Raw genomic sequence first — 22,508 nt, 5'->3', positions numbered from 1 at the left:
TCTGTCACAAAATGAATATAATTTCATTCTGAATGAGTCACAATTCCTCATTTATATTTTTCTTTTTCTGTGTTACCATTCAACTCTAGCTATATTTTATAAAGTCAGATCAGGATAAGAAGTGTTGTGATTGATATTTATGATGTAATTGTCTCATCACACATCTCCAGTGCACTATGTTTTTTTTATTGACTGTCACAGAATTCAACAGCTTTCCTGTCATGTCACAAATGTGTGCCCTTTTTTAAAAATCAGTGTATAAATATTGCCTTGAATTACCCACATTAAATCCATATCATGCAAAATGATGACAGCCACCAGTTACAGTGGTTGACTTTTTTCCTGAAATAGTATCTTACAAATCAAGCAACCTCAACTTACTACCTTAGAGTAAATGTGGCTTTCTCTATATCCATATATGCATAGGATTATCTAAATTGGTTTAAAAGCCTAATTAGACATAAACAAAAGCCTAAGCAAAGTAGATCAGATTTTTACTTTTCAGAGTTCAGAGAAGCATTGTTACAATTAATATTCTACTGATAAATATAAAACTTTAAATTACGTGTTAAACAAGAAAAAAACACATGCAGAAGAGCTTCAAGAATATATCTAGTGACCGTAAGAAGCCATTGTTCTCTGCACAACAATAACAACACTGTCAAAACAGAACTACTTCTGTTTCACCTAATTGCTGGTGGGGGGATCACAAATGTCCTCTTGAGGGAGATTAGATGCAGTTGCAGTCCATGCTGTACCAATTAACTGTGATTCCATTAGTACAGAACAGAAATTTCCAAATGGAGGCAAGCTGTTTTTATGTAGGACATGGTTCAATAGGACATAAGGACAGGAGAAAAACAGAAACATAATGGTATCTTGTTTTGTGATGACAATAAAATTGGGAGAGTGAAGCATCTAAATGCATGATCAGTCTAAAAGGAGACAGACATCCATTGGGGAAGAACGAGCCTTGCAAAAACCCTGAATAAAAAGACACCTAAAAGGAGAGAGAAGTGTTTGGAGATGTCTGTGAAGCTCTATGATGTGGCCCTAGGACATGCAGTAGATATTTAGAAACTGGACAGGTCTCAGTTTTATAAACAAAGAACACTCTGATAACAGTACAAGGAGTGCTGGTTTTTGGAGCATAAGTTAACTTTCCTTTCGGAGAGATGAGCCCACTCTCAGGTTACATGGCCAAGACAGAACTGAAAAATTTTATTATATAGGAAATGGATGGCAACCTAGCACTACCCTGTATAAGCCAATGCTACCTAACAACAATGCTCCTTCCTTGTAAATAGCCACAAACTCTTTTTTTTTCTGAAAAATCCATCCACTGTGCAAGATGTGGAACTCAGAACCTCAAAATCATCTCTGCTGCTGAAGATCCCTGATTATTAAACTCACTGGTATCCTTTAAGCCTCCTAGAACAAACACAACCTCTGAGGCAAATTCTCCAACAATACCAATTTTGTATGGCACTGTAAAATGCTACTGACTCTGGAAAAGTATATAAAAACAAGCAAATGACTTTAGGTGACAGTCCTGTAAGTCTGAGTTCCACAGGGCTCTCACAGCCTTCAGTAAATCAGTAAATGCATTTACTGTAAAAAAAGTAAACAATCACAGCAGAGTCCTATTTCTTTATTTTTCTGTATGGGAAATATCCAAGGGACTTCCAAATCATTCAGAAACTATAATGAATTATATTGAAACATATGAACTACACATGCTTGTTAGCAGAACAAATCTTCACAGGAAGATAAGCCAAATAGCTGACTGAGACTCATCAATCTAGTGAAATCAGGCCTAACTTTCACAATTGTACAGTTCTTAATAGAAATAAAGACAGCCACTTATTATTTGTTTAAATGCAAGTCTTCTACCCTTCCTAAATGACAATACATTTCTTATATTTCCAATAAACTAAAGTTACTAGAAGGAAAAAAAAAACAACTTCTAACCTTTCAATTTTCTTGGATTTACTGACATCCTGCAATGGACAGTCTTCCAAACGTTAATTTTTCAATTCAGACAGCTTAAGATCAGCAGTCTAATTGATAGTAAACATCCAAGGCAAAAAAAGATTGCGGTTAGTAATTATTTCATTGCATTATTTCCGAAAAGCCCAGACATTTAGTTTGTATAAATCTGAGCAACCATGAAAACATAGGACTGGAAAAGGGTTTTTGATAGAGAGGTTATTGACCTTGCTCTAATTCCCTGCTCTGAATCAGAACAAAGTCAATCCAGATCACATCCACAAGAGTTTGTCTTATGCTTAGAAAGCTCCAGTGAGGTGATTAACAGGTTTTTAGCTTGTCCCAGTGCCTTTTGTAGTTAAAGATTTTCTCCTGACATTGCCTTTGCTAACAATTAAGCTAATTACTTCTTGTACCATCCTAGATGAACATAAAAACAATTTCTTGCCACATACAATCGATTATGCTTTTCTCACTCCTCAACTGTACAGATTAACATAACCTAGTTCTCTCCACATCAAGGCCCCAGTAAGTAAAAAATAAAGCACACGAAAAGCTTTCTTCTCACCACGAAGTCAGCTACACTATCAAAGAAGGAATTGAGACTGACTTCACACAATCAGTTCTTGATAAATTCATACGGGCTGCTTCTTAGTCTATTAACATATGTATGCTTAAACAATATTCTTTGTTAAGAACTTATCTATGATAACTCAAAAGATCCTGAATTAGTTAGATTGCTGGACCCTACATCTTCCCTCCAGCCTATCTCCCACAGCATACTTCTGCTGTTCTTTTATACCTGACTTTAGCTCTACGCCCTGTTTCCACTTGTTTACTATCTACTATCTTCTTATGTTCAAAGATAACAACCTCTAACATAAACATATGAGTTTCTTACTTTTTATTCTTCTGTTTAGGGTGCTTGGGCTACTCTTTTTTACCCCTTAATTTTATCTCTTGTAACAACTGTCAGCTCTCCTGAACTCAACAGCTCTTTCCTTTTCATTCCATCTTTTTTGACGTCTTTCTTTTTCATGAAAGTACCTTCCAAATGTAGATTTTCCTTAACTCTGGCAATCTACAACAGTGCCACATTCCAATTTATGTACTGAGAAAAAAAAAAAAACTTTGTGAAAATGTTTATTCCTTACCCACCTTGTTTTATTAGCATGTGTCACATTTAAATGGAAATGTTAAAAGAAATAAACCCAAACATCCTATATTAAGAGAAATTCTTCAAATATTCTACTAAGCTTTTTTAAAGCTCTGAAGTAGATCTTCAAACAACATGAGTATTTGATAAAACTTTTTTTCTAGGGATCTGCCATAAGAAAATATTTCATTTGAATGATTTCATTACTACAGAAAAAAAAATTGAAGCATGCTTAAGAAACAAGGGATTACTGTGTAAAAATGGAAATACTCATGTTTTTGAGTCTTCAGAAGGGTGTACTGATACTGATACTTTAACTTCTAAGAACCACATATCATTTATTTAATGAATTTATGAGTTGATGAAGACTAATCTTGTTAATAAATATATGATATATATATTTCACATTCCCCTCTACTTACCCCACCCCCTGCCTCCACTCTCCCTTCCACTCTACCCGTCCCCTGCTTTCCATGTTAACCTCTACTCTTCCACTCTCTATTCCACCTATCCTCCCCTGAAATCCTCCCCTTCACCTGACCCTTCCTTCCCCTCCGCCCTCTGCTCTGCTCTATCCTCAATACTAGCCTACCAGCCTACACTGGCCAACCCTCTGTCTGCCCTTCGCTGGCCATCCAGCCCTAGCCCAGCCTCATCCTCTAGCCTGGTCGCTATGACCACCCCACCATGTCATTACCACATCCACCTCCACATCACACCCACTGTGTGTAATATTATATTATTATCCTTCTTTGGAGATAAGACTGGTCTGGATGTGACCCTGTGCAATGTGTTCTAGATGACCCTGCTTGAGCAGGGGAGTTGGACTAGATGATCTCCAAAGGTCCCTTCCAACCTCAACCATTCTGTGACTCTGTGATATATAGATGTAGATGTAGATATACTTGCATACACATACTATACACATACTTGCAGAGATTAAATGCACATACTAGCTAACCAAGTTAGAAGAATTGACAGCAAAGGAGAAAAGAAGGAAAATCATGTAAGTGATGAGTGTTGCTGCAATGTATCATTTAATTCCTAGCTAAGAACCATTGGGAGACTGTGTCACATTTTTTTCCATGTATAGAAAACTATAGAAAAAAACAAGAAACAAAAATTTAAAAAAAAACACATAAATTGCAAGAACTCCCATCAACAAAAGACTCTCCAAGATCTTTCTTCTTTTTTCTAGTGAAAAGGAACATAGCCTCCTGAGTCTAATAAGTCTAGCATCAGTATATTAGAAAGAAGGGAAAAATAAGGAAAAGATACGTTACTTATCAGTAGGGCTTCTATTTATGTTACAGCCAGCATTCAAACTTATATTACTAACCTCTGTTCTATAATTTAAAATTATCTTCTAGTTTTCTGCAATATGATGTATTTATTCATAGCTATTCATTCCATTTACCTACAGTAACAGATTTGGTCCAGTATTCTTTACTCATGTGGGACTCTCATATCAAAACAATTTCTGCAGCAATTTCTATTTCATATATATGGATGCTCAGGTGCATGCATCTGCTTCCTACATCCTCCTGAATATTAACCTTTTGGACCCCCCCAGAGATGTGCATTAGAAAACTGAATTTACATTAACACTGTTTTTCCCCTTACAGCTGATATAAAATTCTTTCTCTGAACAGCAAAACAAATTATTGTTATGCATAATGGAAAATAGTAGAAAAAATACTAAAATAGTTTAGATTAAAACTCCATGTTAACTCCATGTATGTACATTTAGCTAACTACTACAGAAGAATGCGTTTCTTTCCCATCCTCACTTTGGATTACACAGAATAAAAAGTACAGCTACTCTTAATGTGCCTTTCACATCCTTCAAGAAAGCAGACAGCAGTCTCTCTAGAGAGAGCAGCCTCTCTAGAGGTCCCTTCCAACCTCAACTCCGTGATTCTGTGATTCTGGAAAAGCAGAGATTATATTTGGCAATGAAATCATATAATACATTATATTCACCATGAGCTGCATTTATGGCCAAAAGCTATGACAAATGAGAAAACAGATTCTCTTGAGCTATTGCACTAATGATTAACTTTAGACGTTATTTAATTTTGTCATCATCTTCAAAGCTAAGGCAAAGGCAAGGGTAAGGTAATATTTTGGTATCATTTTATTTTTTAAAACAATGGAGATGATAAAACTATTTGAAAATAAAGAAATGGAAACAAAGGAGTTCAGATTCAGCCTATGATGTAACATTATTATGACCCTTTAAAGCTAAAGAGAAAAGGAAATTGGACTACTAATTACAACTCATCAAAAGAGAAAGAATGCTGTCCAATTTTGTTGGCATTTCAAGCATAAAAATTCTACAAGTGACACCCTATACTTAAGTAGAGAGAATTGTATAAAATTATAGCTATTTCTCCAAGTGAGATTTACAGTTCAAATCACCTATGATGCCATTAAAAAGTCTGGGCTCACTCTAAGAGCAGCATTTTACAGGACTGTGGTCAGGAGTGCTTGACAGCTCACTGCACTTCATTTAATAGTTACGCGCAAAAACATGGATGTTGTGTTTTTAAGCTATAGCATTTTTAGATCGCTATGGGTTGTTCAGCTCACATGCTTCATCTGACACCTGAAATAAATACATTTAATGTTATTTCTCTTTTACTATTTTCCACCTTAGAAATGAAACCCAGAAGCCAGTAGAGTCACATTTAACAGAACTTTTGCAAGAAGTATTGGAACATAGTTCAAGCAGTAGCCGGGCTACTGGTATTGCTGCTTTGTCTTGCTCCAGCACAACTTGGAGACTTTCACTCTGAGGATCAAACAAGATCAGGTTGTGTAAGTAAAGTTTCATCTGTGCACAGAGGCTTTATATAAAATTCCTCTGGGACAGATTACATCTCACTTCAGGTATTTGGGTAGTCTGTTTAGCTAACAGAAAAAAGCTTGAGGTAAGAATTAGTCACAAGGAACTGGAAAAAAGGAGAAACAAAAAAGTTTATTTTAGAAAGCAACTTTGGACATGAGATTTTAGCTTATGGCTGACAAGCTGTATGAAGGAGGGATATTTGTTTTCTCACTGTTTTGCCATTGTTATTATTTTTGTTTAAAATGAATAAGAGACAGGAGTTTTAGAGAATTGACTTAAGAGACATTTCTAGAAAGAGCATATGGATGATCAAAGTAATTTGGCTGTAGCAATTTAGTGGCAGAAATTAGGATACTCAGCACATACAAGCCCACATACAGGCTTGCTGCAAAAAGATGATCTCAAAAATTAGTTAAATTCATTCTACCATAAAATCATTTGAATCTAGGGCAACCGTTTTAGGATACAGGTTTTCCAGGTGACAAAATACTTTGTGATTGCACTCATACCACTTCCTCTCACACTACTGTTAATTTATTATGACTTTTGAAGTGAAGAAAACAATGAGACATTCAGAAATTTTCCAGGCCTGTCTTTTCCTAGCTTAAAAAGAGTTCACAGAAAGAAGTAGAGACTATATGCAGACTAGCTTCCTGCGTGTTCATATATGTCAGACTGTTGCTATATACTTAACACTTAGTGAAAATAATCATTTATGCTTATGCTTTCTTGTTTTTTATCAATTTATATGTGAAAATAAAAATCTTTTCATTATATACTTGCTTTTGTTCTTTGCTTGGAACTGGAGATTCGCACTACAGTAAGAAACAATATGTCACCTTAATAAGCTTTTTTCCAGTGGGGCTTTCTTTCGAGGTCATTCCAATCACAGAACAATATCAATCTGACATTAACAGAAAGATACTACTAACAATCTTAAACATGAGAGAGAGAAACCCCGCTGTCTACCAGTAAAGGGAATTGAGTTGGAAACCTTTAGAAAAAGCAGCAGGCCATGAAATGCCAAATAAAATTCCTTTTTTTCCATCCAGAGATAAAGGAAAAGAGTACTGGACTTTAACAAATAGGACTTGACAAAAAAGAGAGAAAATAGAAAGGGGTATTTTTTGATATTTGTTGCTTTGGTGAATGCAATGTGAAGAAAAAAAGGTTGTTACATCTTTGTTGAGGAAAAAAAAAACATTAAAAATGCACAAATATTTTTAGCAAATTTCAAGCCAATGCTGTTAGTACAAATACCACAAAATCTGGGGTTTAGAATTACCAAAAGATGCTAATATCTGAAAGCGCAAAATACTGGCCCGATTTCCACTGTTTTTTTATAAAACTGTTGTTATATACACTTGAATGCAGTACTTTATGATTTGATTTTCAAAACTTTCAAAAGTTCATTCTCATAACAGAAGTTTACTTTAAAATACATGATTAAATTACACTTTTATGTATAATTTACATGATTTTTATGCATGTGTGTGGGGACATACACTTATGCATCCTTTTATACAGATAGGATGTCCCAGTATTACATTGTTATTTCATTGTTATTATCTATAATTTTCTCTAAAAAAGCCTGATCTTCAATATGCAGATTTTCAATTATCACATGGGTAAAAATCATTGGTTGGGTAATTCATCTCTCATACAATACCCCATAAATGATTATCACCTGGCATGAGAAAGTATCTCTTTAAAAAATATTTTTAGTGATTAGATTATATCATAACTGGCTAATTTTTTGGGGAAAAAAAGTGATTTAAAATCAAAATAACTTCATCTTCTGAAGCTGATATTTTTCTTTCTGCCCTAGAAAGCTCTTAACCAAATAATAAGATTTTCTTATATATACACTTCTGATTTTGCAATACTCTAAATTCCACAAATTTAGACAGCAAACAGTATTGATTAGGATAAATAATTTCTTCCATTTTTAGCCTACCCTTTGTCCAACTGGATGTTTAAAAAGCTTTTTTGCTGACTCACAAGAAGCTTGAGCATAATCAACTATTCTCCGCTCCCAGGCCAGAAAATGGCCTTGAAAATAGCTTGTTTCACAACTCCTATTTATCCTTTTCTTATTCAATAATATATCTTTACAACTGCATTTTTGGACTTCCTTAGTGACTTTTTAATTAAAAGATACATTAATATTTCGTTCAGATTTTACTTGACAAGTATTTTGAATGCACAGATCTTTCCAGGAAACTTCTACTATTGCAGGTTCAGACTAACAGCGTCCCACTGAAGTCATGAGGATAACATGATTATAGCATATTTACTTCTGAGACTGGGATACCAGGACTCCATGCTCCATTTGTGAGTTTGGCTTATCTACATAACAATGAACCTGAACATGCCTTTCTAAATAACAAAATCTACAATCTGACAGAATAAAAGGATGCTTTGTAGGGACTTTGCATCTCGCTTGCATCTGGCATGCTCAGTGCCCCCAGACTTCCTACCAGTGTAATTCTAACAGTCTCTGCTAAGTATATTCTTACTTTGAGCAGTTTCAGGCAAAATTTACTGCTTTCAGATGATTCACAGTGTATGAAGTCAACCTACTATGACCCTATCTATCAATCTTCTGCTCCTTTCTTCTGTCTCCTTCATTCTCAATGCCCTGCTTATATATCCAGAGCCATGAATGGGACACTGTGCACTAGGCACTCTCTCAGTATTCCCCAGATATCATCTACAGACTAGCTATCTCCAGACAAAAATATCTGAAAATCAAAGATCAACTGATCCATCTTCTACTTTATTCATATCTACTAAAGGGCTTTTCAAAATTCTAAGTAGAATTGCATAGGATAGGATGCATCAAAGACAGTCAAAGACACAGTGAAGTATCTGCAAATATTTAGGGGCAATATCAATTTAATCCACTATTGTGTTTTCAAAGACTATTCTGCAGCTAGCCTCCATGCTCAAATGAATGCTAAATGGGTGATAGAACTGCCTCAGTAGATGCTTCTGAAGTTGTTACTTCGAATGCCTGAAAGGCTGATTCCTTCATCTCCTTTGTTGCTGGTGCCAACAGATTCTTGAAAACGAAGAGACAAGGGCACACTCCTGATCTTCGAATGTCAAGAAGAAAATAGTCAATTCAGTCCCCCTTACAAACATCATAACTGTTGGGAAAAAAAAAAAAAAGAGAATATTTAAATGCTGCCTCCTGATATCTTACCCTGAAGCTTGAAAGTATTTCACCAGACAAAATAAGCAAACAAACAGTAACAAAAAAAAAATGCAAAAGTTGAAGTTAAATCTACTTTTTACTAACCACATTTGCCTATTGAGTCAAACACAGGGATTCTCCCTCCACTACTTTGTTCAAGAATGTAAGAATGTGTAAGAATGATGCTTACACTTACTCAAATCCCTCTGTACCTAATGAGTTCAACAAAGATTCCACTGGAACTAAGTAAAAATTTCTACAAAATCTGTCATTTATTTTCTTTGACATTCTAAAAAGAAAAATAATTTTATGATGATATGAAAGTACAGTTGCTATGAAGTTCTGAGGAAATATATTTTTCAGTTCATATTTTCCTGAGAAGAACAATACTTCCCAATCTTCTGAAATTAGTTATACTTTATTTTTTTGTCCAAACAGTCTATTTTCACATTATTTCAGTGACATATTTCAGTGACTCTTCCCTTGGTATTGTATCTTGTGTAGGGAGCATCCAAACAGATTTTAGAAAAATATCAATAAATATTGTGTGATGTGGCTAATCATAAACAGTTCTATTTTTTAATCAAAATTCATTAAAATTAAAACCTAGCTTGTGAAAATAAAGCCGTGCTCAAATATCAATGTACAATTGTGGTAGAAGAAATAGTAGCAATGCTTAGCAAATGAATAAAAAAGTACTCTACATGTTCTCAATGTCTTCAAAATTACTTGTAGCATGAGGTCTTTTCATATTATTATTCTCTCTACTGATGATCTGGAGCATGTTTAGCTTTGGCCTGTAGCCTGAAAGGCAATATGACAGGGTACAACTACTTAGGGGATAACAGCCACAACACTCAAGTCAGATGCTGACCAAAAGGAGAAGCGAAAAAGAGAACATATTATGGTTTTGAAAGGCTGACTATATTTTGTTTTGCGCCTATAAAGCCCTTGCCCAATCCTTTTAAAATTCACTAGCCGTTAGGCAATTCTGCAATAAGTAAACAATTCCATGGTGAATTACGCAATCACATCCCTTTTATGGAGAACTCTAGGTCTTTAGAGGTGCACATAATACTGATGTTTCATTTTCAGGCATGTCCTGCAGACCCTACACATTATGTACAGAGGTTTTTGTTTTGACAGGTAGCGGTATCATATCACTTTGCATTACAAAACATATGGTGACAAATAGATCATGAGAACAGAATTTAGAGCACAGTCATTACTGAACTCAAACATGACGGGGTGAATCATCTAGTCACCCCTATTCCCAAGGTTTTAGCACAGGATTCAGGTTTGAGTGCTTATTTTCTACAGACTTACAATCCCTTTCAAGATGCCCTCAGGGAGAGACATTATTTCCCCAAGGCTGTATTTGTATTCTGCTAAAAAACAAGAATCCTTGTCAAGTCAATGGGAATCAGTCAAGAGAGCTTCTGGTCTGACAGCGAACAGAATATTTTGAATAAACATTGCAGGGAAAAGTCCTCAGCAGTTTAACCCTTGCATAAAGAACTTCTCAAAGTGCTGCATTATGCTACCACTGCACTCAGCAGTTATAACCAACAGAATTAGGCCAAAACTTCATACTTCTGAAACACTTTTCTTAGAGCTCTAAAAATTTGAAACCAGAACTTTCATTTGAATTAGGCTTGACAACAAAAAAGTACAAACCAGGTTGTAAGGACTACAATTCTTGCCTAGGTGAGCAGAGACGTGAGCTATATATAGAATTACACCAGGGATCCCTGGTAGGGCAAGTTGCCAGCAGAGAAACTGGAGAATTGAAGAAAGAAGTATTTGAAATGAGAAACCAAGAGGGAGATGAAGACTTCATGGGTGCTATAGCTAAATACAAGATGGATGCTTCCTTTCATAGGATGTTTTGGATAAATAGATCCATAAAAAATCACTCCTAGTACAATTAATTACATTAATTACCTTAATAATGAACTCTAACCAGAAATACTTACCTACATAGTTAGCTAAAGAAAAAAAAGAAATGTCTTGAGTTATCCCAGTTAACAGTTTCAGTCGTATAGGAACAGAAATGCTTTAGGGATGAACGAAGTTGTTTGGAAGTATAGGTATGTTCACCCACAATTTATTGCAGTTTCACAAAGGCACATGATATTTCAAGTCCCTGACTGCAGAAAATCCAAGAGAGGAAAGACTGTGAAAGTGGTTCCCTTTCCCTTTGCACACACACGTAAGACAGGGGCTATAAACACCCTCAAGCAGCTCCCAGATTAACACCCTTCTCTACCCACAAGAAAAGGGGCCAGAGTAAGGCCTGTCCAGATTGTCAAATTCCCATGCAGAAGTCAGCCCACTGTTAAAGCTACCCTTTCCAGTAGAACTAACTTTTATATAATATAAATTTATCACTGCCTATCTCATCTTGCACTAATCTTAGCTTCAGTCTTGCCTATTAAAGTGACAAAATGAATATGCTGCAACAAGAAAAAGATGTGTATAATGAGAAGCTAAAAAAAAGACAAGACGAATCATAAATAGTATCAAGTCTGTTTTGTTCCATAAATATGATGAATGTTATGCATAAATACGTCATTAACATATACAAAACTAATTCAGAAAACACCTTTGTTGCATCTCAAATAACATTTTCTTTTTACAAAAGTATTGAACATTGCTGTGACTTTTTCCAATATTTGGCATTGATCGAAATGTATTCTTTCTACAAAGTACTATTATATAAAACTGCATAGTATATTACCAAGTTAAATATATTGTACTTATTTTTCAACTCAGTCTTAATGATTTGTTGCAAAGGTATAATAATGCATTAATAATGACATGCTTGAGCCCAAGGCACCATAGCATGAGACATGATGCCTTATCGGTCTCTCTGAAGTTTCAGATAAATTACTAAAAATTAATTGTTAATATTAAAAATATTTATATTTGATTAATTCTTTTCTGCAGAGTAATAATGAACTCTTCTTGGTTAATGAAAAATGTCCTTTGCCTTCTTTAGCCTATGAAAACACTTTTTTATAGAATAAACTTTATATTTTAAAAGAGTCACTTAATTTCTCTTGATCTAACCACATATCTGTCTTTTGGAAAGAGCTTCCAGAAGCTGCACTAGCTATGCAGATAAAGCAGTGATGAATAGACAGCACCCCATTTGTCTAATTGCTATCCCTCTCTTCCACGCAGCTATTCAGGTTGCTTTGTTTCATATCTAGAAGATGCACAGAGCACTCTATATTAGATTATACCAATCAAATTTATCACGGAAGCAAATTCCATCTACAGCTGTCTTCGATATTTTGAATATTAATTGAATTCAAACAATTCAACTAATAATACAAAGAAGAAGTAGATTTTGATGAGAGATGTTTTTGATAACAGTCCAAATTTTGTTTGAGAAATTTTAAATCTTTGGTAGCTACTTTTCATCCTTTGATGCAATAGATGAGTAAGATTAAACAGTAATGAATGGAAAATTAGAAATTTTGATAATCTTTTTTTTATCGGCTTGTTCAGTGACAGTTACTATGGGAGTAAAAGAGCAAAAGACAAAAAGGGTATATATATAATGTAGAGTGAGACAGCATTCTACATCAGGAGTTTAGACATCTGTGAATCCCTAAGAAATATCCAGACAAAAAAGTAGTTATTATCATGAGGGACAGGAAATGCTAGAAGCATAAATCAGACTGAATAGATGAAGCTGCTGCTCCATCAAGTCCGTGCCCAGCCTTTGGCCGTTCCAATTGCACAATAGTTCAGGAGCAAAACTCTCACAGTGCTTCTACGGTAAGCAATGCCATGGACTGAGGAAAGCCTTCCTCTTGATCCCTGTGGCAATCATCTTACTCCCTGAAGCGTGAGATTAGATTACCCTCATTTTGGCGTACCTATGCAGAGATACTATTCCTAGTCATGTAATTATTAGTTAAAAAACATTCAACTGCAGCTGCTAACTCTGATCTTCCAGGATTTGACAAGAAGCTTGGAAGAGCAATTCTTTTACCCTTACTGTATTTATGTGCGCTTTTTTTAATCTTAGAAGGAGAGAATACCTATATCAAAAGATAGAGAGACTTTCGCATGTGCTTATGAAAAGAGAGTATTGCAGAAGAAAATAAAGATTTTAAGTAAATATGAAAAAGAATACAGCTTTTCTCCCAGATATAAAATTATGCTTAGGATCTTGTGGGCCTACCTAAATTAACAGGACATATATATGTGGCTTAAGTGACCAGAAACATCAGTGCAATTTTTGAGAAAAATTCTTTTATTTCCCTCAGCATAGCCTATAAATGGTAGCAAGGTGAAACAGAAGCCAGACACACATAAGAAGCCACTAAGATACATAGATCTTTATAGTAGTAATTATTTTCGTTGTATATTCAAAGTAGTGTTTTTTCTTTCATTAGTGTTGTTGATGAAGTTTAGTTCAAACTCTAACCACTCCTGGATGATTCCATGCTGGAGACTCAGAGGAAGGAGCCAACATGAATCATCATAAGGTTTTCCAAAGTTCTGTTTTGTACAAGTATGATGTTTCTCTGCTTTCTTAAATCTATACTTATCCCAGTCTCCTCAACTCAACTTCACTTCGTTCTCCTTTTTGCCTTCTTACTTCTCTTTTGCCCTGTCAAAGTCCTATGCTTTTCCATAAAACTAATTTTTCTCTTGTCTTGATTCTTAGGACACTGATCTAAATATATTCCACCCCCAAACATAGTGAAAAACTAATTAATTTGAAAAAGTGACACCCTATCCACTTAGTATGTATTTCATATCCCCTTTTCACTACACTTAGCAGCAGGGACTATTTTGTACAACACAACAGGGCTGTGTTCTCAACTGTTCTTGAAGTGCCACCCAGTATAAATAAACACATTAGTAATTTTCTGTGTTTATTTTTGGCAGGGAACTTGAGAGAAAAATTATCTACCTTCAAACACAGATATAAATAAGCATAAGCCATGCAAATGTTTCCCTCCTCCTTGTCAGTGTATTTCAATGACTTCTGGAACAGGTTGTGCTTTTTTACTTTTTGAGCAAAGGAGCCGTGAAAAGCGCTATTTACTCTCCTCTCAGACAAACTTTCATTTTACTATATGAGGCAAGTATAGGTCACCTTTCAACTAATACTTAAGATAACATGTGGAGAAGACATTCATGCATAATAAAGCACTCTAGTGGTGATACCTTAAAATTAGCCAATGGATCTTCTGTAAAATCTGTGTTTTAAAATTCTTAAAAATACTGTGGCTAATAAAATGATTTTTTTCAAATGTCTTTATCAGAAACTATGATTTTCAAATATTTAGATTCACTCATTTGCCCCTCCCCAAAACATGCCCAAGTAGCTGGTAATAAGTGCACTAAGGTCCTGTCCCTTGCCCTGGAGGATAACAGTGTAAGAGAAGGTTAAGACCCTAAAGCATAAGGTCAAGGAAAGAATGAAAATCTTGTGTTTCTAACTAGTCATTAGTTTCTTATTAGTATTTTTAGAGGAACCACGCAGTTGTAATGAATTTACATTCACAAAACCACAGACACCTCAAGAGCAGTAAGATTTATCCTACCCTATTATTCAGTATTTTTCTGACTACTAAAATAAAAACCTACTTCTTTAAGGTAGTGGTGCCCACATACCTCCATACAGACATACAGTTAACTATTCCTAAGCCTACCTACCCTAAGTCTACATGTCCTAACCTAAGCCTACCTATCCAAGCCCCTACCTCCACCCTTCCCTTTACTCTGCCCACCCGCTATCTTTCCCTCTAGCCTCTATTTTCCACTCTCTACTCTGCCTACCCTCCCCTGCACCCTCTCCTCCCCTCTACTCTACACTGCTCTGCCCCTAGTCTCCCCTGCACCCTCTCCTCTACCCTTCACTCTGCTCTACCCTCAGTACTAGCCTACTAGCCTACTGCCCATCCCTCTTTTTCTCCTTCATCAGCTCTCCAGCAATAGACCTGTCCAGCCCTCTAGCCTTGTCGTTATGTCCGCCCCACTATGTCATTCCCATTACGACCACCCCCCACCACGTTACTCCCATTACCACACACACCTCCACATTACACCCTTTATGTGTAATATATTATTATAATATGATTATATAATATTGTTATAAATTATTATATTATTTTTGTGCTCTTGTGGCCAAGAAGGGATCCAGGCCTGAGTTAGGAGGAGCGCTGCCAGGAGGTCAAGGTAGGTGATTCAGCTCTGGTGAGGCCACATTGGGAATACTGTGTGCTGTTCTGGGCTCCCCAGTACAAGAGGGATGTGGAACTTCTTGAGAGGGTCCAGTGCAGAGCAACAAAGATGATTAAGGAACTTGAATGTCTATCTTTTGAGGAAAGACTAAGTGAGCTGGGCCTGTTTAGCCTGGAGAAGAGAAGACTGAGAGGAGATTTGATCAACATGTACAAATACCTGAGGGGAGAATGTAGGGAGAATGGGGCCAGGCTCTTCTCTTATTATCAGCATGATAGAGCCCTGGAATAGGCTGCCCAGAGAGGTTGTGGAGTTTCCTTCTTTGGAGATATTTAATATCACCTGGATGCAACCTTGTGCAACATGCTCTTGGTGGTGCTGCTTGAGCAGGGAGTTGGACTAGATGATCTCTAGAGGCCCCTTCCAACTATTCATGATTCTGTGATTCCTGCACTACCTTGTCTGATGGGCTATAATCTCTGCTCACACCTGTTCATCACTGTTTCATGAGAAAAGGAATCAGAAAAGTATGAATTTTAAAATTAAAACAATCATCTATCATTTTGGTTAGTTCAAAATTTCCTTTTTTATATTATATTTTTGTACCTTTGAACTTTCTGTAAGTGGTAAGAATTATTATTACAAAGCACAATCAAAGACTTTATAGGAACTACAGAAACAACTTTCTCATCTGACTTTATACTAGAATTATTGATTTCTTTAGTTCTCATTCTTTTGCAAGCTGTATCATCTGTAATACTATATGCTTCCTTGAGACTGAAATTTCTTTGAGAAAGAGCAATTATGTGGGCTTAGAGAAACAATGGAAATACCAGCACTTTAAAGTGACTGAAATGTCAGGAGAAACCCCCTATGCTGCAGTTCTGGGTTTATCTACTTTTTCAGCTGACAGTTGCCAGGGTGATACAGCAAATACACTTTCTAATTACACATATTGATATTTTATCTCATTCATGACAGCTCTGATGTAGACTGTGATCTTACTACCACTGAAACGTTACATAACCAACTGCAAGTACGTGTAACATGACAGATCAAACTCAAACCTCCACCTTACAAAAAGTCCATTCTGTAAATCACGTATTGCACAGCCTCTGCTTTGAAAGAACTTACAGGTTATTCAATCTCCCTTGACTTAAGCAATTTCTCTCTATTTTTCCTTACTCTTTTTGGATAATATTCTCATTGGCCCCATATCTAGAACAGGAGTCTCAGACTGAAAATTCTCCTGAAGTTCACCTAGAAGAGCTGACCATAAAGTTTAGACCATTCATATTTTACAACATTTCTGCAGTTTATTAACCTTACGAAGAAACCATGCAGTGAATTAAAGTGACTGCAATATTTACTGCTTCCATTATCACAGAAGTATTCTTACATTTCCAATTTTATCCATATCTTGAGTCTTAATGAACCCTGGCAGAAGAAATGAGTAAAAAAGAAATAAAAGAAAGTATAAGCAGATAGAGATGCTTCAGAATAAGATATTTTTTCCTTTCTACATTTATTCTTTCTCCTACTTTGGTAGACAACAAATACTGATAACACCCTGCTGAGCTACTGTTAGAATGAATAACCACTACCTCTTTCAAAATGATCCCCAAAATCAGGTATTTCGTGAGAGAAAATCATGCACTAGCATCCAAAAAGATTCTCGTTTTTTTTTCTCTTGGGAAAAGAGAAAAATATAAAATGCACAAATAAATAGCATATCTTATCTTTGAATTTATCCTGCTATCATATGAGAACATCTGGGAAGTAAAACAAGAAACTGCATCCCTGAAAATTGAACAAATGAACTTTTTTGCAAGAAAAGAGAAAAGAAAAAAAAATCTTTTTCTTTAAACCTCTAGGCCAAGTTATAGCATTTTCACCTCAATAAATAGCTCCTAGACAGAACCAACAGAGTGTCTTGACCAAAATCAGCACCGAGTACACTGAAGTTTCTGTCACATATTGCACTGTCATTCTCCTCCTGTAGGCAATACTTACTTTTGAGAGACAATCCTAACAGTCTCTCTCTCTTTTTTTTTTTTTTTTTTTTTTTTCAAGAACAGAGCCAGTTCTGCTCCTTTTTACTTTGGTAGGATCAGCCCCTCCAACAAAACTTTATCTTGTCTCCCCTTTCCAAAGGTAAGATAGAAGTGAGGCATATTTTTGGACTTCAACGTTTACTACTAAAAATTTTGCTAGTATCCAAGAGACTGCTTTATGGAAAAATCCAATTTTTCCCACCTAAACCAGTTTTCATGGTCATGAAGTCAGTATAAACACAGTCTTATTGACATTCTTTTAGTCCATCTAAAATAAATCTCTACTTTATAGAATTTCGATTGGACATTAACATGCACCTACAACTGGAAAACTGTCACTAAATAAATATACCATATATATGACAAGATATATTTGGTGTACACATACACACATATATATGTACATATATACATAAACACACACAGAAAAAAAGTTGGATGCAATAAACTAAAGCTACATAAAAGATGAGCTTAATGGTTTGTATGTCTTTAAGCGACCTAATCCTTGGAAGTTCAAGGAAGAAAAAAAAAAGAACATGAATAAGTTCTTATTCTCATCTTTTATATTACAAAACATTATATAAAACAATGAACTCTGGAATTACAGTAATGACTTTTAATTTATTGAAGAATAAAGTCATGATTTTAGAGAAGCATTTTTCTCTCAAGATTTCTGCAAAGTCCTATCAAACTCCAAATATTTTCCTTCTTCGTTATTTGACAAGACTTCAGCGCTGTGTTATTGGGACACTGCCTGGGATTAATCCCCAAGGGAGAGAATACAAATCTGAACTGCTGGAGCAGGAAAATAAGTATGAAAAGCTCTTTCCTACACAGTTTTCTGTTCTTCTATTTCTGTTCTAAGAAAAAAATACTGCAATGACGCTTTTCTATCATGTTTTTGCACTTATGCGTCTACTTCCAATTCTGTAAATTAACTAAAAAAATATTACACAGTTATGTCAGAATAAAAATAAGACTGAAAACTGGCATAAACAACTGTAAACAAGTTAAAAAAACAAATAAAAGAAAAACAACAACAAAACAAAAAAAGAAAAAAGCAAAAGGAATGTATATCTGCATGGGACAATCTACATGCAAACTGGTCTCTGTACCTTCATATTCCTCTGACTGAATACTCATATCAGAGAAAGGAGGATCAATCAAAACTCCTCATCTGTTAGTTCTGTTGTTTAATTAGCCAGCATCAGTTACAAAAATAACTTAATTGGGACTTTTGGTTTCACTGTGAAGAGAGACACCACATGTAGGATATTCTCACAAGCTAAAGGTTTTTGTATCGTGAATGGAAAAAGGTACGCTAAGGTATTTGCTGGATGGGACTATAGAGGCCTCTGCTCTCAACTTAGAAAACATAAACATCCTCTTAGTCTATAGTTCATGCTTCCATTTTGGGAAATATTTATAATAGCTTGATAATGTATCTAAATATATATACATTTTAATCATCATGTTTCCATTATTTTCACTGAAGACAGATTGCATGGCAATATGAAAAACAATAGCAAAGGGAAAACATAAAATAGATAAGAAACAACTTCTTCAACTCAGGAACAATAGCTACACAGTATTACCAGAGAATCAAAAAATCCACCGGTAAGAGGCAGTAAGACAGAAACAATAAGACAGAAACAATAGAAACAGGCTGGTTAAAGCACATTTTCTACAAAGAACTGTGTTTTAAATTTCTGTGCAGTATTTCTTTATCTTGATTTCACATGGAGATTTATTTCTTCCTGTTGGTTTCTCTTCTAATTTTCAAACTAGACTCAAAGGTGAAAATATACGGCCAATGTTTTCAGTACATTAATATGAAATAACTATAAACAAATTACAGTACTGATATTTTCAAATCACTACCTTTTAATTTGCATTAGATTACCAAATGTTAGTTCCCAACTGGAGAAAGGTTCAAGTTTAAAACAATTTTATGGATGCATAAAACCTACACTGTCATTTATTTTTGTCATCTAGTGTCACCTAATGGGCCACTCATTTTTTGTCGTCTCTGTGAGGAGTAAGCATAACCAGAAAACATTTGCTTCTTTACCTCACAGGGTGTAGGGTGACACCTACCTACTGAGAAGGAATCCCAAGGAATCTTAAAGTGAAACACACTAAAACACAACAACATCCACAGAACAAAATTCAGGAGCAATTAATAAGCCACCAATAACTAACCAGCTTAATTAATGAGTATGTAACTCATCAAGTCGAAAAGTCTGGACAGTAAAAGGCAATGAAAAATACGCAGTCCTGCAAAAAAATAAACATGCATATAGTATTTTCCTTGTACGTATTTTATTTACATCCACAAGAGTGATCATAACCGTAAATAATCCGTGTTGCCAAAGAACAGGCCGTATAAACAGAGCCAGATTAACAGAGTTAGATTTCCACTGATGTCATGGAAATACCTTGCTAAATCTGAGAATGGCTTAAGGGTCAGGTCCACATTTGTTCCGAGGTTGGATCCAGCCACTTTTTCTTCATCTTTCAGATGACACCATTAGTTTAAGTTGTATCATTTCCAGAACAGTAAACAAACACAATGAATGCCAAAATGGACTCATAGAGGTTCTCTCACCGACCAGAATTACCAACAAGGAATTTTTGGAAATTGGCACATTCCAAGGGTGGAATCAATCTTTAGAGGAAGGAAGGAAAAGGAAGGAAGGAAGGAAGGAAGGAAAAGGAAGGAAGGAAGGAAGGAAGGAAAAGGAAGGAAGGAAGGAAGGAAGGAAGGAAGGAAGGAAGGAAGGAAGGAAGGAAGGAAGGAAGGAAGGAAGGAAGGAAGGAAGGAAGGAAGGAAGGAAGGAAGGAAGGAAGGAAGGAAGGAAGGAAGGAAGGAAGGAAGGAAGGAAGGAAGGAAGGAAGGAAGGAAGGAAGGAAGGAAGGAAGGAAGGAAGGAAGGAAGGAAGGAAGGAAGGAAGGAAGGAAGGAAGGGCTCACTTCACAGTCAGCACTGGGCAGGAATATTTTCTGACTGAACCAACACACAAAAAGGTTGCGTGCATGCACTATCATGTGGGTATGAGCTCTACACACCACGTGTTGGGGAACTGGGCATTAACACAAACTGCTCCAGTTTTCTTGACCGACAGGTAATACTGCATGTCATGCAATGTTTTCCTGTGAAAATTTCTTTTTTATTCAGAACAGAAGAAAATAAGTGTTTTAGATCACACTGCTGCAGTTTCCAACAGCGTTTTGTGAATAAGAGTTTTCTTTTTGTATTGATATTGACGTTCGAGATTAGTTCCATTTTTTCTTCCCCAATTAACTTTTCCAAGACAATCATATATTTGAAGCAAACATAATACTTCCCCTCAGGGCATCAGAAGCTTAATCTGTCCAATTTCCTTTCAATGGATATTGAAAACAAAGCACCGCATTGCAACTCAGTGGGGAATTAAGTACTAGGTGACGTAAAAAAATGCAAAAAACGCTGTGAAAATTAAATTCAACATTGCAAACAATAAAAATACTGTAAACAAAAATCTTTTATACCACCTTGTTAGCACTTGTTAGAACTGCCTGTTAGTATTAAAAATCTGTTTGTGTTTGAAAGGAGGTTAAGACAGTAAATTTATACAAAATTGAAGCCTTTTCTTTTCACAATAGCCCACTGACTGATTAGCATTAAATCATTTGGAATATCCTAGACAATGTGAGGACTTTTTATTCATTTTATGCAGCAGTATTGTTTGTGACTCAAAATAATTTAACTTTAATCATTATACAAAGATATGGTCCTTCTCAGAACTCTTATTTTTCTGGTATCTTAAATATAGAAATCAACACTGATCAGCATAGAATTACAAGATTATGATTGACTGTCACATTGTAAATGACTTTTTGGATTTACTTTATTTGGAAGCCTTATCTTTAAAAATAACTGGAAGCTTTTGGACTCCAATCAATGAATTACTAAGATTTATTTATAGTATATAATTGCAGGTCTTTATTTACAAATTCTAGAGAACTTAATCAAAAAATAATTTTTGTGCAGTATTGCACATTATTAGTTTATTCTATCAGAAAAAATATTTAGAGATTTTTTTTTAAGACAGGTTGTCATACATGGTACTTCTTAATAATATCTACTGAATTCCATTTACAGATAAGGTTCATAAATGAAGAAGACAGGTGTTGCATCGTATGCATATATGCATCGTATATATACATATACACATTTACACAAAACATAATGCACTATAGGATGTCTTACAAGTGAATAGGCATCTCATTCTAGTATAGATTTCAACTTCGGTTGCATCACTTACACAGAGCTGGGAACGGTACTTACTGATGTGTAGAGGAAACCTTCTCCATTTAGGGCTATATACAACCCAGTCTTTACGCCCTGAATAGCAACAACTCGAAGTCCCACTGGTATAAGGTTGAATAATGCTGTGAAGAAAAAAATGTGTCCAGATATAAGCATATTATGGTTACTAAAATATTCTAATCAACAATATTAACTGAAAAAGATGGCAGCTACTGTTTTCAGATTTTTTTTTTCTGATTTTAAAATTAATTAATTCAGAAAGTCTTGCTACTAGTTAAGTTAGTACTTTAACTATTAGCATGGGTTTCTATCTAGAAATAATTCCTTCAACATTTCAGTATTTGGCACAACTGATAACAATCACAAAACAGAAGGCATTGAGCTGTAACAATTTATGCAGCACTGTGTATACAAATGTCTCAAGCAAACTAAAGAAGAGTCAAGAGTCCAACATTCCCATCACCGGCATATACTGGTCATAAGAGCAACATTTGTTGTTGAGATACTCTGATACTCTGATCTCTTTCTGATCAAGGCATTAAGGCACATCACTTTTATTTTCTTAAGCATTGGTATGTTATTAGACTACTAGGCATTATCATTAAGATTGCTTTCAAGGAGTCTGTGATTTCAAAACTGAAAAAAGTATTTGCCTTTGTGAATGATATTTTTGATAAAAACAGTAGTACACAGGCCTCAGGTAATTGTAGAACAGGTAACTGTTCAGAAAACCA

At 35.3% G+C, this 22,508-nt stretch overlaps 1 protein-coding gene across 1 annotated transcript in view; it reads right to left on the bottom strand.

Moving 5' to 3' along the window:
- FGF14 (fibroblast growth factor 14) overlaps positions 1–22,508 on the bottom strand; it is a 123,092-nt gene that overhangs the window by 65,157 nt on the left and 35,427 nt on the right. Inside the window, exon 3 of the mRNA XM_088525670.1 lies at positions 21,793–21,896. Coding sequence (XP_088381796.1) covers positions 21,793–21,896 — 104 coding nt within the window. The remainder of the gene's footprint in view (positions 1–21,792; positions 21,897–22,508) is intronic.

This window comes from Tinamus guttatus, unplaced genomic scaffold (assembly GCF_059628265.1).
Source record: "Tinamus guttatus ecotype Peru unplaced genomic scaffold, ASM5962826v1 Tinamus_guttatus_pri_ptg000235l, whole genome shotgun sequence".
Taxonomy (NCBI): domain Eukaryota; kingdom Metazoa; phylum Chordata; class Aves; order Tinamiformes; family Tinamidae; genus Tinamus; species Tinamus guttatus.
The sequence above is the reverse complement of the archived record's forward strand: the minus strand, read 5'-3'. Positions and strand labels throughout refer to the sequence as shown.